A 17,150-nucleotide genomic window follows, 5' to 3' on the forward strand; every position below is an offset into this window, starting at 1 on the left:
TCCAAAGCAGACCTCACAATCCACCATCAGCTACTTCAAGAAACACAAGCTGAAGCTTTTGAGACCCCACAGTCTCCACAATCCATCAGTCAAGAACACAAAGACTCTCTGGAGGGGTCTCAGAGTTTCTGCTGCACAATGACCAGAATTTTTTTTTTTATCAGCGACTAACAGCTGCAACATACTGACTTATATCTGCACTTAAAAGTATGAGTACAGTCTCAGTGACCAAATTTGAGCTTTAAAATCTGCATATTTAAAGACAAATTCATTTTCATGAGTTTAAAAAATGATACAAAGACAGATAAGAAGGCTATTTCTAGTGACTGGAGCAATGCAGGACATTTTTATGGATGCTCAGTAAAGCCAACAGCAGATATTCAGTATCACTGCATCATTACACACAACAAAATAAGACCACATCAAGAGGATAAGTGAGAATTCTTGACTGTTTACTTCCTTTAGCATAAATAGTTTATATTACTTTTTAAGGACCCACAGATATCATTATACATACAGTATATTTACATAATACATATTGTAATTGTATTATTGTAGACACAATACAAAATGATGGCATATAAAACATTTGTAATATTTAATTTACATTTTATTTTTTTTAAATCACACAAGAGTGTAAACATCATCAGTGTTAAAGGCACAGAAGGCAGAATGCTTGTCAAGTGTTTCCATCTTTACCTCTGGCAAGGAGGTCATGTCCTTACTCATGTCTGTTATGTGTCAGTAGGATTACGCAAAAAGCACTGAATTGCACCAACTCTGGGGAGCTACAGGGTGTGGGCCGGGGAAGAAACTGTTCAGTTTTGGTGCATTTCCAGTTAAAGGGGTGGATGTGACAAAGATTTATCTTCTCAGACCACTTCCTTTTCCCCTGTATTTACACATGTAAGATTGTTTGGTCTGGGCAGAGGTATGTGTCATTCTAGTTCAGTCTATTGAAACATGGAAATCAAATCATCTTGGTGGCAGGGGTTTGGGCTGTTGGGGTCACTGTAGCTCAAGCCCAGTCTCTTATAAACATAGTTGTGCTTTGATAAAATGGTTTAAAAAATACAAGCTTAAAAATTTGATTCACAATGACTATTTTTGTTGTTAGTCTAAAGTCAAGCCTGTTTGACACACACGTGATTATTTATTGGTGCATGATGTGTTCTTGTATGATTTCATGAGTCAGATGAAACTGAAAAACGTGTTGAGTGTGTAATCACTACCATGAACGCCCAGGTGTATTTTTACAGACTGTACATTCCACAAGATGAACTTTGGTCATCTGGGGATTTGGAAATTTGGAGTTGCAAGAACCTTTTGCAAAGCTTCTTCCTCTGTTGTGCAGGTTTGTGTGTCAGTCTTTTCACTGAGCACAAATTTGCTACCAGATAAAAAAAAAAAATCATGCGAGTGCAGTGACTGCCATACACAGAAACACAACAATACCAGAGAAAATAAAGAAAACATACATTATTCCACAACCAGAATTGTATTGGTCCCATTTTCACCAGCTTTTCTATAATCTCCTGGAAACTGACATTTACAGTTTCTAGTGCCCATGGATTTTGCTAGCATTGTAGCATTGAATGTGTCCACTTTCAACCTACTGTAACCCTATTGGAGCCTTGTCAGAATTTAACCTCTAGTTGTGATTTAAATAACAGGTGGAGTATTTGGTCCTCAGATAGTCGCATCAATCAAACTCAGCTGATAGTTAGATTAGCTAATGAAATATGCAGGATTGATCTGTAGGGCCATTGATGTAATTATTCATTAAGAAAAACTAAAATTCACATCATTTAATCACTCTAGTTCATATAGGCCAAAATGTAAAGAAGGCATTCAATTGGTCTGTTTAAGCATCTTCAGTCAGCTTTCTGTTCAGGTAGATTGAGCTGATAAAAGACAACTGAAGATTTTCCTTTCCTTTCTTAGACGTAGGCTCCTGAGATGTTATTCAGCCTAAAGAGATTTTTGTAACTAATAGCAGTGTCAGTTCCATCACTGTACAGTTGAGCCCCAGTGACACGCTCCAGCCTCGATTCTTCATAATGTAATTGTACCGGTTTGAAGTCATATCTGCCCTTTTCTACTCAAACCTCTGTTCTCCACTTTGTTCAAACTATTCATTGAGCTTATAAGGACTTTAGTGTTAGATCCAGTCCATGAAATGGTCGCCTGAACTTCCTCATAAAGTGCATCTCCACAGTCCGGTCACATTAGCTTTCCATCTGACATAACTTTCAAGCACTCAGCTCCAAAACAGGCTGTGATGTCACGGTTTCAATGATGTGGATCATTAAAAAGAAAAAGAAAACTGAGCAGAGCGATCACTGTACGGATCACTGGTTCTGTTGGCTATCGATGATAGTCCACCAACCACAACTGAACAGAGATAACTGTGAACTGTGAGTCTTTTGGAGCCGACTGAAACAGAAACGTATACTTGAATTCATCTGTCATACAAGCTCCCACTGGACTGTTAAGTCATCTCGAATGTTCTCAACAATCCCACCTTCTTCACGTCCTATCAAATCACCTGCCTCTCTGTCAATAACCAAGAACCCAGTGGTTTACACCTAGTGCTTCTTCTGCCGTCTACACCAGTGAAAGCTGCTGCACAGACAATAAATGGATTGTTGTAAACAAAAAAAAGCCTCCTAAAAATGTTGCAAGTCTGACCTCAACATGTTCTAGTGATCTTTTTGGATGTTTGTAATGCTATTAGATTGTAATTATCCAGCAGAGTCCACAGTTCAGTTGAGAACTGGACACATTTCCTCCCAAAAAAAATCACTGTGCTCCTAAAAGTTAACCATATTTTGAGGAATGTTAATATGAATAAACCCAACAACGTGGGGCTGCTTCAGTTGAGAAAATCTGGAAAATGCAACTGTTAAAATCAAGTGTTTTTCAGTTCCATTTCTGTAAGCAGCAAGTTGGCTTTTCCAACTCACCAGTCTCTCTAAATGTAATGTAAGTCACATATCTGTCCTGTCACAGCTTTCCTGTCCCTCCTGTCTGTCTACCACCAAATAAGGCACAAACACTGTGACAATATTCAGGAATATGAAATGAAGGCAGAGGATTGACTGCCTGGCTTTTCTGTAAAAATCAGATACAGGAGGAACCTTTGGGTCTGTTGATAACGTCCTCTTCCTGAAGGCAAAGCGCTGGTCAGCACCTACGGCTCTGCCCCATCTGAAATGTCACAGTTCACGAACATGGAAAGTGAACTTGGTGATCTGCCTCTCAAGTTAATTTAAAAGACAGTTCACCATTTTGAGGCAGCAATTCCAAAAAGGAATGAGGTGTAGTGTCTGTTTCGCCGGACTGAGCTGCTCTGGTGATGAAGACGAGGCTTCCGGCTTCATTTGTGGTTTGATCTCCATTTGTCGTCTTCGTACAAAAGAGCCTGGGGTCAAAAAGAGAAGAAATGACAAGACAAATAAAATGAATTCAGTTCAGGCAAAGTGAGAAAATTCTGACTGCAACTCACAGCTGGTTATGAAGGTAAATGCAGCTTTTTTTCTGTGATTTTAGGATCAAGCTGATTTTGCAGTGACTTCTCATTAAAAAGGTGACATGCAGAGTGATGGTGGTTTAGACGTTTTCTTCACAAACTGTAGGAGCTGCCAAAAGTTGGACTGGTGCAGACCAGCTTTTTTCTCACACAACAGTAATATTAAAGCCATATCAAACCTTCAATCCATGCCATTTATTTTTTAAAGCTGTGAGAGCTCAGATGTGATTAAAGTATCCATAAATCCTGAGTTGAGCGTGCTGGCCAGCCCTGCTTCCTGAGGATTGTTGTAAAGCAAAGCCAGCCTCTGCAGTAGACCACTAATGACTAATGACTAATTATTCTATACACACAGTTTGCTACAAATCAAATCGTTTCACTAACAGTTTCTGTACATAGCTCTTGACAAAAGTTGGAGGTCAGTGTAAGCACAAAGTTTAAATTCTGCTGGATTCTGCTTCACATTGCTTTAAATCTACAGTGGTGAAATGACTACACATGACCACAGTAGACACACTATTAACCTCTGCAACACTCAAGCAGTCGTTTCTTTAGACCAGTGGTTGTGTTTCTGAGGTGGAAAATCCTGTGAGTTTTGACAGTTTGGTCAAAACAAATTTTCCAAAATTAAGCTAAGTGGCTGAATACGACGAGCATGTTTGAACAACACTATCTGAAGTGTGTGTATGAGTGGGGGTGTACAGTTATACAGCTGTGTACCAGCTTGCAGAGGTGAATGGGCTAGGCTCATTCCAGGTGCCACTCAGCTATATGAATGAGCTAAAGTGGCGGTGGAGCTGCCTTATCCGACTGTCTGTATTTGGACAGTAAAAGTGTAACAGTCCACTGATGGATTTGTGTCTGCAGGGGTTGGGAGGAGTTGGCTGATAGTTTTGTTCAACTTGTTTGTCGGCTGTTTATTTAGTTTATGAGGCATGATATTGTATCTTCTATCTTTTTGATTTCGTTACATCCTGGTTACTGTCTTAGTTAAATGGTGCTGGCCTTTGCTCACCCAGACATAAATCATAGCTCCATCTTTTATAAAACACATTGTAAATAAACACCTCTGTTGTTGAATCTCCGTAATCTGTCTGTGTGGCTGCTTAGGACTCGGAGCCGATGGGTCTTTTTTAATGTTGTGTCTCAGCCATCCCTATACTCAGGCTTAATCAAGCATCTGTTCAACTTCCTCTGCTGTGAGCAGGACAGTCTATGTGACAGTTAATAGATGTATGAGAGATATGTGCCTCTCTGTCAGCGCAGTGTTGCGTCACCTTGCTCTCCAGCACTCGGCTGTGTGTCGGGCTGCTGAGCTCTTCCAGAGTTTCTGCTGCGGGTCCGTTGAGGGTTTCGGGCAGTAGGAGGCCCAGGCAGCCTGCAGACAGGCCGCTCAGACAGAACACAGTGAAGGGCATGGAGGTGTGGAGAGCCCGCTGCAACACAAACAAATACACAACCACACAAACAACCAGCAGAAAAACAGAGTCAATCTGCAGTGTTTCCAGAGAACAAAGTAAGAACAAATGTTTTATATAATAATCTATTTGGAAACTACCTACAGTAGATCTTAATTAATCTAATTACTTATTTATAGTGTACAGCTTACACTCCCAAAGCTCTGTCTACACATGCATTAACATATGAACTGGTTTTTATTTCCAGTGCAACAAAAATATTATAGATACTATTAATTAAGAGTAAAAGAGATTCCCGGTTAAAATCTCTCTTAAGACTGAAATGTCTCCCCGGGAAGTTTCATTTGACATCATTCATAAAAGGGGCAGCTGCGCCCTCATAACCTGGGCTGCATCTGTTTGCTGTGTCTTCAGATGCAGGTTGATTTGCTTGTTCTTGTGAAGGTCGCCTAAGCTGCCATTAGGTGTCACTATATGCTAAGGTTTAAGTGTGACCTGCTGCTCAGGAGGGTTACCTGAGGTGAAAAGTCCCAGAGTTCAGTTTAACTCTGTTTAAAGTGAGACTGACTTTCTGACAAAGGACCAACCAGGGCCGGCCAAAGACTGAGCGAATGGGTATGTAGTCCGATGGTGAGCTGCAGTCTCACTTATCTCATGCTAGCTTGGTATTACATTCGTTTTCTGGTTGAAATTCCAGTTTTGCAGCATCGCATGTTTCAGGTTTTTATTAAAATGACATATTCTTTCTCATTAATCATTAAAACCATTTCCTTTCTGATACAGAGTTAATGGAGGTGGCTGTTAGGGCGATTTAGAAATCAGCCGCTGAATTTGTCTATAAGAAAAGGCATTTAAAGCTCACACTTCAGCTTATTCTCTTTGTTGGAACGAAAACTCTCTCAGGTATTGGCCAAAGGGAAAATGTAAACTGATGTCGAGCAACACACACACCCTTACCATGGAAGGAACAAATGGTGCAAGGATTCCTCCTACTCTACACGACATGGAACATACTCCCAAACCAGCATTCCTGAAATTCATGAAATAGCGGTCAAAACCTTTAGAGCACACAACACTGAAAGTTACACAACAATAATACATTCAACAGGTAGAAGAAACACTAAAAGTCATCTTCAGTGTGTGAACTATTCAACAACAGTGTAGACACCTCACCTGATAACTGTTGGATAAAGTTCTGAGGTGTAGACATAGGCAATGTTGAAAGCTGCACTGACCATCAGTTTCCCCAGAAGTGCTAACGATGTAACGCTCAGGAAGGTCCCTGAAAACACAAATACAACAGTTCCAGGATTTAAATTACCTTTTGTTTTGTTTTTATTTTCCCATGTGTCTCATGTTCTGGGTGTAAAAGATTGATAGAGCCAAAAATCTTTAGAATCGGTGCAGTACTGAGCAAGAATGCTGCACCTGGCAAGCACAAGCATCTGCTGCAATGTAACCCAAAGGGCCCCAGTCAAAGTACATCAAGTGTTTGTTTTTGCCACTGACAGGCTCAGACCGTGACAGTGTTAATAGGAGTCCCACAGAGACCTTTTTGTTTAACCAGAAACATAGCTACATATCGTTACCAGACTCCATTATCAAAAACAGTCGTTTTAACTGAGAGATTATGGGATTATGGGCCTGAATATTTCCTCCCCCAGTAAAAGCCAAACTAGCCATGGTAACACCCATATTTTGTGAGATAAAATAACTGTTTTTGTCAATGGGCCCTGGTAGTGATAAAGAGTGACGTGTCTAGTTGGGTGCTGATTGGTGTCTGTCCCTTTTACACAGATGTCCAGTCAGCACTGTGACTACCGCTGCTGCTGGTTTAAAGGCAGAACAACAATGCCCCCCACCCCCCCACCCCCCGCTTCTGGTTTTACCTTTTATACAGAACGACGTGGCAGAATAAAGGTGCAACATTCACAACTTTCACAGGCTGTATGAAAACTGCTAAAGACAGCACCCTAAATCCAATTTGATTGGAGAAAAAAAATTGACATGAAAATACTTAACATGTAAGCAGAGATATGTAAACGATTAAAACAGGAACACAGGACTACAATATTTTTCACTTCACTGTATCTTTAAGGAACAGTGCAACAATTACAGTCCAGGTGGTCCAGTTGGAATGAAAGATCAATTAGTTAAGGATTAATGACACCGAATCCCTGCACAACAGTTTAGGAAGCTCTCAGACAGGACTTTACAGGTAAAAACTAAAAATCCAGGCTACACAGTAATCTGTGTTTTCGCATGTATGTGATCTGCATTTTGCTGGGTGGTGTCATGTTGAGTTGAAACAAAAATTAGATGCCTACTCACTGCTTAATCAGCATGTGTGCATTTTGGTGCAGTTTAATTTCCTGCACAACTCTCACAACTCTGACAGTCAGAGGTGCAGCAGATACCATCTTTATGAATCTCAGCTGTTCTGTTTGATTGTGTCTGATTGTGCAGGCATGTGTGTTTATTGTGGGGCTTCATATCCCACAGCAGGCAGCATAAGTCAGACCCCCAACACTATCATTCCTTTGGGTCATAGCAATATCAAAAAACTACAGCAACAAATTAAAGTTCTTAATCTTACCTTAAACTACTGTTGAATTCATTTCAGATACACATTAGCTCAAAACCTAAATGTACATACTATGAGAATAAGATAAGATGGGTTAAAAATAGATTTTGGTCTTGGCACAACCAAAACTTGGATGGTTTAAAGTGGCTATCAGTGCCATGTCAAGGCCTTGTAGTCTCAAAATGGCTTCTTTGTTGCTAAGCAACAAAGCAAAAATAATTGCAAAGGAAGAAATGAATCATTACTCCAAAAAAACAAAACAGCTCTGCCCCCAGGGCTTCGATTCCACTTCCTTCCTCCACATACTTATGGGTTTGAATCACTGGGGACTTTTTACTACTCAGGACCTGTTAGATTGGTGTTGTTTCCAGCCACACTGAAGTTCACAACAGTGTCAGTGTTTCTTACCCGTATTTTCAGGGATGAACATGGTGCAGAGGCAGGCGGAGCCAGCGAGACACAGGAAGCTGGCCATGCTTTTCCTCCTCCCAGCCCTGTGCAACAAGACAAAACAACTCACCAGTGGAGGCTTTAACCAGAGCGTCTCACACACTATTTTTTAGCTTTTTTTTTTTAAGCCAAACAAAGAAACAATGTGGACAGAAATAAGACCATGTTTGCTGAACACAGTTAATAGTGTCTGCACACACAAAAGAAGACCTCAGACTGGGTTTAAGACATTATAATACTTTTAATACACCAACATTTTTTCCAGGAGGATCAAACTATGAGTGAGCAGGTATAAGGTGTCAGGGTCAGTTATCTAAACTGTGTTTTGTGTGTGTGTGTGTGTGTGTGTGTGTGTGTGTGTGTGTGTGTGTGTGTGTGTGTGTGTCTCACCAGTGTTTGTTGATGAAGTATATGCAGAGAGGGTAGGCAGGCAGCTCAACCAGGCCGTACATGGCCACATTAACATAACGGCTACCGGATGTCTCGCTGGCCCCCAGAGTCAGACCGTAGTACACCAAGCTGCATGCATACCTGCAACACACACACACACACATACATATACACACACACACACACACACACACTTGTTTTTAGTGATAACACAGATCTGCAGCATACTCACATTTTCCTCCTTTTTCTCTTCACTTTCTGTTTTCATAAGACCAACCCATACCGTCATTTCCTACAGGGGAGGTTGTTTACTACCAAATGAGCTCGCTGCTGTCCTATGGCAGCAGAAAATACTTTGAAGCGTGGACATATTTTGAGTGTAATCTGATCAGACTACACTGATATACTCCTCTATAGATAAACAAAACATTAAAGTGAAAATCAGTTAACAAGTCACAAAACCAAGCCGTTAAAGAGATAAAAGCTGAGGTATAAAGCATGTTTTTGATCTCTTCAGATGTGATCAAGTAAGCGTAAAAACTGAACAGAATGCAGTGTCAGAGAGAAGGGTTTTACTAACCTATATTAAAAAACGTACTGTGTGTGGTAGGATATGTGGCTAAGGAAATGTAATAGAAAAAAAGGGCTCACAGTCTGAAAGTACTCCGGGGTTAACTGGACAGTAATGTTCATGTTATCTGATCAGTATGGGATGGTGGCGACCACAAACCACATGCAGCATGTCTCAGGCAACTTGAAACAATTGATCAGTTAGACAGCGCTTCATTAGAGAAACAGAACCACGTAATGGAATAAATGTTCAAGAATATATAAAATGCACAGAAAACAAAGCAGCAGTAAGTAGCAGTAACAGTAAGTATTAGCAGTGGTTGCTGAGGTAGTTGTTTTATCAGCAGCCATTTTATTTGCAGTTTTGGCCAGTGCTGATAGTAAGGACTGAAGTGATAGAAATGAGGATTAGCAATAGGATTAATAGTAATAATACAGTTGTGCAGTAGTAGCAATAATGACTGATTTGAATCTATGGTAGTGGCAGGATTTGAACCAGCAACTCTGTGGTCATAAAACTTTTATGGCAGCTTTGGGATACAGCAGCTTCCATGTTTTGTTCTTCTCCTGTGGTAGGGATACTCACCAGACATACATGAGCACCATGGTCCTCAGACGGAGGACCGGATGGAGGACCAGCTGCAGGACACCTGCGCCCCTCTTGTCGTGGTTACCGGCTTTAGCAGCACCAACTCGCTGCAGCATCAGGTGGTTGGCAGTGTTTCCATTTCTCAGCGCCATGTAGCGCAGGACCTCCAATCAGAACACAGCAGCACAGTTACTGACACAGACAAGTAATTTACCATTTAGACAGTTTCTAACGAAGTTAAAGGATAACTCTAAACCACTAAAGTGCTTGTTACTGTCACTGACAGACTCAGGTTGTTATTTGAAGTGTCAACAACATTATGGATGGGATTCCTACAGAGATACAGTAAAATCCTTTTTGTTTAACAAGAGACATCACTATATATTACTACCAGACTCCATTGACAAAAACATTGTAATCAAATCAAAATACCAGAGTTATCCTTTAACTAACTGTCAAGCTGTTAAATAGTGACCATGACTAGGGCTGAGTATCATTCAAAAATTTTCAATACTGGTACCGATACTTTGACTTCGATACCGGTTCCTGAATGATACTTTTTCCGATACCAATTTTATTATTTATTCTAACAAAGAAAATTACATTACATATTATGGTACAAATCTTGAGTTTTATTTTTCAACTCTTTTCCATTTTTCCACTCAAAGCAGTTTTCTAACATAAAAAATATATCACAAATAATTTTCAGTGCAAAAGAACAAGTGACAAGTCAGTGTCTGATGCTCACTGCTGCAGACTATGGACCTTTAAATCTGTGCAGTTGAACACAGAGCAACTTTCTGCTTTTGAACTGATTCTGTCCATGTTCAAATGCTTCATGAAATTGGTCGTGTTGCCAGCCTTAGCAACAATGTCCTTTTTTGCAAATATTGCATCGTGCACTACTGGCATCAATCTTGCTAAAATGGAGACCCACTTTTGACCTCGGTCACATTTTTTTAACCGCTTTGACACACACACTGTAGATCACAACACAGATACACGTGAACCTTATCTGTGGGTGTAAACATTTAAGTATATTTCCTGCATGCCTCTACGGCATGTAACGTTACAGCCAGTCAGTTAGATCTTAATCACGTGATGAACTCCTTAGTACCAAAACGTGACACCAAAAAACAAGGCATCTTTTGATACCGGGTGGTATCGAAGCATTACGGTCAGTGCCATAAAAGAACCGAGGTTCAGTACCTGGCCCTAACCATGACACAGACTAAATTTGGTAAATGCTGAAGAAAACAGTCTCAGTGCTTCCTTCCTGGTTTTAGTTACACAGAATACACAGAACAAAGGAAAAGGAAATATTACTGTCATATAACTCCTTGTTAAAACAATATCTCAAAATGTTGCACACTTCAGGAACTTCAGATAGACATTGTATGCATTACACTCTGGTTTTTGCTCTCTAAGAAGATTTCTCACTCCTATGTTTTTCTGAGCTCATGACATTTTCCACTGAAGATGAGGAAAACCAGTCAGAAAAAAACAAAACAACTTTTTTTGCCTCCCCTGCAGGCATTCATCCTGGTGTGGGAGGAAGGAGAGATAGAAAATCGACATTCTAATCACAAGACCGTGACTCTGACCTTGGAAGATTTTGCAAACAAGTAGAACATTGTGCAGAGGCCAACACGCAAGGCCCATTTCTCACTTCATTGGGGAGAAAAATGCATAAAAGTCTGAAATTTGTTGAGTGACATGGTCATATTTTACAGCCCAATGTGACTCTGGTGAAAGTATTAAATTCTAACAGTGGAGAATAAGAAAATGACAGTCATTTATGTTGTACACATACCAACAGTGCCTTCTCACAGACTGAAAAGACTCAAAGAACAGCTCAAGATGTCTGAAATTAACTCAGAACAAGTGAGAGACATCTTTGATCTGATACTGCAGCAACCACAAACCACATGTCAGGTTTACACAGCAGATTACCCTCTCTCTCAGTAACATCATTGCAGGACACTGGAGATACAATCTCTCGAGCCTTTAACAATTTTGCATTGCATTCAAATTATTATTGAATTTCAAATGACAACAACTCCTTGCTTTGAATTTGTCCTGTATACACTTAGTCCTGGCATGGGGTGGTGTGTGTGTGTGTGTGTGTGGTGTGTGTGTGTGTGTGTGTGTGTGTGTGTGTGTGTGTGAGCCACATATGCAGCGCTTTTGGGATTACATTCATGGCGAACCTCAGCACTGCAGTAGTTTTCCATACAGTAAGACCTACCCAGGCAAAGCATCTGTATTAATGCATTTACCTCCTCAGCTCGCTCTGTCTGACCCTGAGAATACAGCCAACGAGGAGACTCTGGAAGAGTGCTGGAGGAAAGAGAAGAGAGGAGAGATTACTGTATAGGGAAAAACAATATTGTGTTTCTAAATAGTTTGAAAAAGAGAGGGTTTTATTGTATTTGAGGACTGGGAGTGGTCCCAGTATTACAGAGTGAGCCTGTTACATTAAGAAAGTGTTGCGTTACATTAGCTCATTTCAGGAACTGTCACAAAAGTCAGCCTGATAAGGTGTTTCTGTCAGAAACGTGGGGGTTGTCAATGGGCCAGTGTTCACTGATATTCATAACATTACCAAGATAGTAACAACTACCCTTACCCTTATTTCTATTCATGTCTGCATGATATGAGTCTCTATTAATTATCTGCGCTCCAGTACATTAGTACATTTGCAGTAGTGTTTGAAAAATGGACACTAGCAGGTGTCTGAAATGGTTGACAAAAAACAACACTGCATGGTTTGTGAAACAGTTAGTTAGTCACTCTAAATGTGCAATATCAAAATCCTATCACATTATAATGTGATAGGATTGATATGAACCAATGAATTGATTTATATTGATATGAACCAATGAATATTATGAATGTGTAAGGATGCTCAGTTTAGAGAGGGAGTAGTGAGCGCAGTAGTGTGTTTTAAATGGAGCATTTTCAACAAACCAGATAGGAGAACGGTAAACAACATCAAGCTTCAGAAGCGTACTTTTGCATGTATAATGTCACCATAGTCTGATATTAGTGGAATGGTCATTTGAACAAGAGCCAGTTTGACCAGTTTCTTATCTGTTACATTTGTTTTCTGTTTGCTGCTGTCTGACCTTTGAATGTAATCCCTGTCATCAGTTTATGTCTGCTGAAGTACACAAGTTATAGGCAAAGGAGACATTGACCAAGTTAGAAGCATAGAAGTTAGCAATAGCAAACTCCAACCATATTTGTTGGTGTTAAAAATACAGCAAGATTAAAAAACATGACTCTCAACTTAGTTGGCATCTGTGACAGTGACATGTATAATGTCACCACCGGCATATTTTATTTGTTGTGGTTTTGTCTGGATGCAGGTGGTAACTCATCTCTCTGGGGTTTGTACTCACACAGACAGCAGGAAGAACAGGACACCAGACGAGTTGGCTGCGGTGGCCAGGCTCCTCCACGGCTGGATAAAGTAGCCCAGAGCTCCAAACAGGGCTATGCCGACCGCAAAAGTCATACTGGTCAATGTCCCTGAAGAAGTAAAGAAATAAAAACTCTAACTCTGACACTACTAATCCTTTCATTTCAGAGGCTCTAACCAGCAAACATTCAGCACTTAATCAGATAAATATCCAAAACAATAAACTGACAATAATTTGACAGCAGGAAAACTTCAAGACATTGATGTATGATAGGATTGCGTTGGTGTTGTCTTACCGGTCATGGCCCAGTAGGACTTGCCCACATACTCCTGAGTGAGGACGAAGCAGACCAGGCCAATGCCACCATTCATCAGCCCCACCAGGAGACGAGACACGGCGAAGACCTCATAGCTGGGTGCTAACGCGGTCACATAACCAAAGACCACCTCAAAAAACAGACCTGGGAGAAGGAGAATTTGGGGGGGGGGGGGGGGGGGCAGCTTAACTCAACAGCTGTATAAAAAAGCCATCCATGAGCTTGTCTAATTATAGGTAGTTCAAGAAAAACCACAAGGAAAATAGAAAAGGGGAGAACACCACAACATTCACTGAAGCAACACCAAATAAAGGGGAAAATACTGAGCAATTTCTGTGACAAATTTTGAATTCTACAATTACACTAATGATAATTTTTGCCCTCTTTGTTATAATTTGGGATGCAGTGATCAAATTTTTCTCTCCTGATACCAATTCTGAAAATTCTGATCCAACACAAGTTCTCAATGCAGTGCGTGAAACTCACTGAAATAATTTTTATGAAGGATTTATGAGACTGCTGTGGCTGAATGAATGTAGGCGATAGTGGAGACACTGAATTGTTCTAAAAACACTGACAAAAAGACTGCAGTTAATGTGGGCTGGTCACGTCATAGCTAATACCTGATGCACTTAATAAGGTCAGTATAATATGTTTTTTTTAAAAAAACCCACATCTTGCAACTTTAAATAGTGGTTATTTTCTATTAAGTATACTTCAGGTACACACTCCCTGAATTGGTGGTTTCTTGTTAACAGCTTCTAAAATAAAAAATGAAATATCACAGTTCTTTTAAGGCCATAGATTAACCAATTAAAGATTATTAATTCAATAAAGTAAATGTTAGTTTTGTCAAAACTCATCTAGCAGACAGTGGTGGCTACAGGTCTCATGGTGCGGAGTTAAACTCCACAGTAAAGGACTGAACAGCTCTCTGCAGCACAATCAACTGTCACAACAATCCCACTTCTAGTTTATTAGTGTATAACATCTCTGAACAGACTGCAATCAGATACAAAAACATTTCATAACCAACATTAAGACTTCTGTGAATTAAATTTTAAAATGTTTAAAACTGTCAATCCAAAAACTTTTCAGATAAGCTATGCAGATAAGCTGTTTAAATGTTCTACATTTGTAAATAATGTCCCATTTCAAATCTCAGTTGGTCACTAGACAAACAGCCCCGGGACTTCCATACTGGAAAGACCCTATCTAAAAATGGTCTGTGGTTTCCCTCACCTGTCAAGTAGACAGGTCTCCTTCCGATCTTATCAGAGAGTGGCCCAAAGACGACATTCCCAACCAGAAGCCCCGCGAAGAACAGTGATCCAGCTAGACTGACCTTATAGGCCTGCTGCTTAATGAGAAACCACTGAGGAACAACAGAGACAGAGAGGCAGAAATCACTTACAGTCCATTCAAGATTCATTTGTGTGTGTAAAGTGTAGTGATGCAAATGAGCAGATACTCTAAATGGGAGGTTTTGGCTGTGGTAAAAGTGAAAATGCACATGAAGTCCTGCTTCTTCACCTCAGTCACTATGGAGTCAATGTCCTCTGTAAAGGTGACATGTTGGAAGAGCTCCTGCTGGCTGGGTGGGACGCTGTCCTGCTCGATCCGGTACGTCGGTGTTGCACCAACCAGAACAATCAGCATGGACTGACAGGCCATGTACACCTGAAACACACAGATCACGACTGTACCAACCCCCTTAGTAATGACATTACCATCAGAACTACTGCAACTATCAGTACGGTCTAAAAACCTATGCACACAGGGTTCACAGAAGGCTCTGATCCCTCACTGATTTTCAAAACTGGCAGCTTCTGTGCACATTTTCTGAATCCTCAAAACTCAACACTTTTAACATTAAATTCATAGAAAAAGTATGCTGTGACTATCAGAATGAAAAATAATTAAGCAGGATTTAGATCAGCTTGGGACAACAAAAAACACAGATGAAAGCAGTTTCAGCAGGGTTAGCAGCTCCTTAATGCAGGCTAAAACAGATTTCACTGCATCATTAACCGGTAAACGCCAGACTTACATGTTATTCTACCCTAGACCATACATAAATACGTGTTTAGGATTAGGACTCCAGTGTATTAGGTCTATATCAAGCTAATCAGTGCTCTCTCTCTCACACTACAAATCATGAACAGCGATGGTGGAAAAGAAAAATGTAAACTAATTTCGAAAAACCCAATCATGTTTATGATATCACAATGGACACTTCTGCTATCTAACTTAGTGAAGTTTAACAACTGCTAGCCGGCTAACAGGGAGGTTTAGCTTAACCCTACAGGACAAACTCCATTTAAAGATGTGGACGTTGCGTTTAGATTTGATATTGGTGGCTATTTAAGTCAAGTGGTAACATACTTTAAGACGTTTAAGAGTAAGTAAGATATTACGATAAATTCGGCATAGGTTTGACAAGCCTGTGAGATATTTTTACTCAATCAATGGACAAATTGTCGACGTGTTTTCTAGTACCTGTCAGCGTAGCTATCCGGCGCGGGGGTGTTATTGTACACAACATGCGATACCGAAATAAGACTTTAGATATTACTGGGTTTTGTTTAAACCACCCTTGCATTGTGTGCCGAATGGAACATTAGCTCATATGGATTCGTAAAGTGTATTGAGTTGTGGGCCATAGAATTTCTAATCTTGCCAATAAATACGGCAATGCTATTCATGCAGTTTTTTGAAGGAAGTCTGGTGTAAAATTCTTAACCCCGGAAAGACAAACTTGCAGCGCTAACTTGCTAGCCTACTTGAGAGCAACTTGTGGCAGCTTAAAAGTTAAAATGTTGAATACGTTATTTTGCGGGTCTACAGTTCTGCGCTTTAAAAAACAAACCCTCCTCAACAGTCTTGAAAGCCACGTAGCGCTACCGCCGCTCCGTAACTTGAGTGCAACGTTACTGCAAGGACACTTCCTGGGATTGTTGTTTCTCACTATGTAAAATAAAAAATACAATTTCACATTTACTAACCTGTGTCAGAACGAGGACAGCCACCGCTCGCTTCTGGTAGGGTCCAAATTCGCCGACAACTTGAAATGCGTCTTCTAAATCCATCCCAGGTAGGAGCTCGGTGGTTTAGCATCACCACCGAAGAGGAACGAAACGTGTGAGGTTGATCCGGATTTATTTCCGGCTTCGTTTCTCTGGCGTCCATTTCTTCGTCTCGTGAGTTTTACGGAAATAACTACAACTCCAGTTTGTATAGAAACATTTTATTTCTAAGGCACATCACATAAGCTAATCATACCAAAATCAAACATTTAAAATGGAGACAACAATAACTTAGAATTCAAGACAATAGTGGCTTAGATAAAACTGTCTATTTTCTATTTTGTCATACATTTGGAAGCATTTTGTCTATAAAACAGACAAGGGTAACAGTAAATACCAAAACACAAAATATAATACAGAGGCCAGTGCAGTAAAAACATGATAATCAATAATTAACAGGAGTTAATCATACAGACAGAGTAGATGGTCCAAATGCTTGATATTCACCCTGAACATGCACTTTCCAAATCATCAATACAATCTTTATAGTCATAAAAGCATGTTTGATATGGTCTATTTATGCAATGCACATTCAAATATTCCTCCTCTTCTTCAGCCACAGACTGTAGCAAGATGAAAAAAGAAAAAAAAGAACACTGTCCACACAAGTTCTAATGTTTAAATGTCGTCTTATGTGCAATTTTCAGTCCACCATTCAGAGTCTGTCCAGGTCATCATGAAACATATTTAAAGACCTACAACCACAGTGGTGAGTAATCATCAGCTCTGTCTTAATGATGAAAGTCTTTCTTCAACAGGAATTAAAACTTAAAAAGCATTGCATATTATA

General features: G+C 40.1%; 1 protein-coding gene and 1 long non-coding RNA gene across 2 annotated transcripts; one reads left to right on the forward strand and one right to left on the reverse strand.

Moving 5' to 3' along the window:
- Positions 1-431: 431 nt before the first annotated feature.
- slc22a15 (solute carrier family 22 member 15) lies at positions 432-16,456 on the reverse strand. Its single transcript, XM_018660777.2, has 13 exons — positions 16,280-16,456; positions 14,808-14,954; positions 14,517-14,649; positions 13,254-13,418; positions 12,938-13,067; positions 11,813-11,873; positions 9,531-9,697; positions 8,375-8,515; positions 7,943-8,028; positions 6,124-6,232; positions 5,908-5,980; positions 4,810-4,968; positions 432-3,424 (listed from the first exon to the last, which is right to left on the reverse strand). The coding sequence occupies exons 1-13, from the start codon at positions 16,361-16,363 to the stop codon at positions 3,380-3,382; spliced, it is 1,500 nt and encodes a 499-aa protein (XP_018516293.1). The 5' UTR covers positions 16,364-16,456; the 3' UTR covers positions 432-3,379.
- LOC108872878 (uncharacterized) lies at positions 4,997-13,102 on the forward strand. Its single transcript, XR_001959288.2, has 3 exons — positions 4,997-5,565; positions 9,521-9,652; positions 12,942-13,102. It is a non-coding gene; the product is annotated as an uncharacterized LOC108872878 (long non-coding RNA).
- Positions 16,457-17,150: the final 694 nt, after the last annotated feature.

Source organism: Lates calcarifer, linkage group LG16_LG22 (genome assembly GCF_001640805.2).
Source record: "Lates calcarifer isolate ASB-BC8 linkage group LG16_LG22, TLL_Latcal_v3, whole genome shotgun sequence".
Classification (NCBI taxonomy): Eukaryota; Metazoa; Chordata; class Actinopteri; family Centropomidae; genus Lates; species Lates calcarifer.

Bases quoted from the DNA above. Each gene is read 5' to 3' on its own strand.
- slc22a15 (XM_018660777.2), bottom strand. From the start codon at position 16,363: ATGGATTTAGAAGACGCATTTCAAGTTGTCGGCGAATTTGGACCCTAC. The intron at 11,874-12,937 runs GTGAGTACAAAC...TCTTTCCTCCAG, and splicing joins CTGTTCTTCCTGCTGTCTGT to CACTCTTCCAGAGTCTCCTC. The intron at 8,029-8,374 runs GTGAGACACACA...CTTGTTGCACAG, and splicing joins TACTTCATCAACAAACACTG to GGCTGGGAGGAGGAAAAGCA.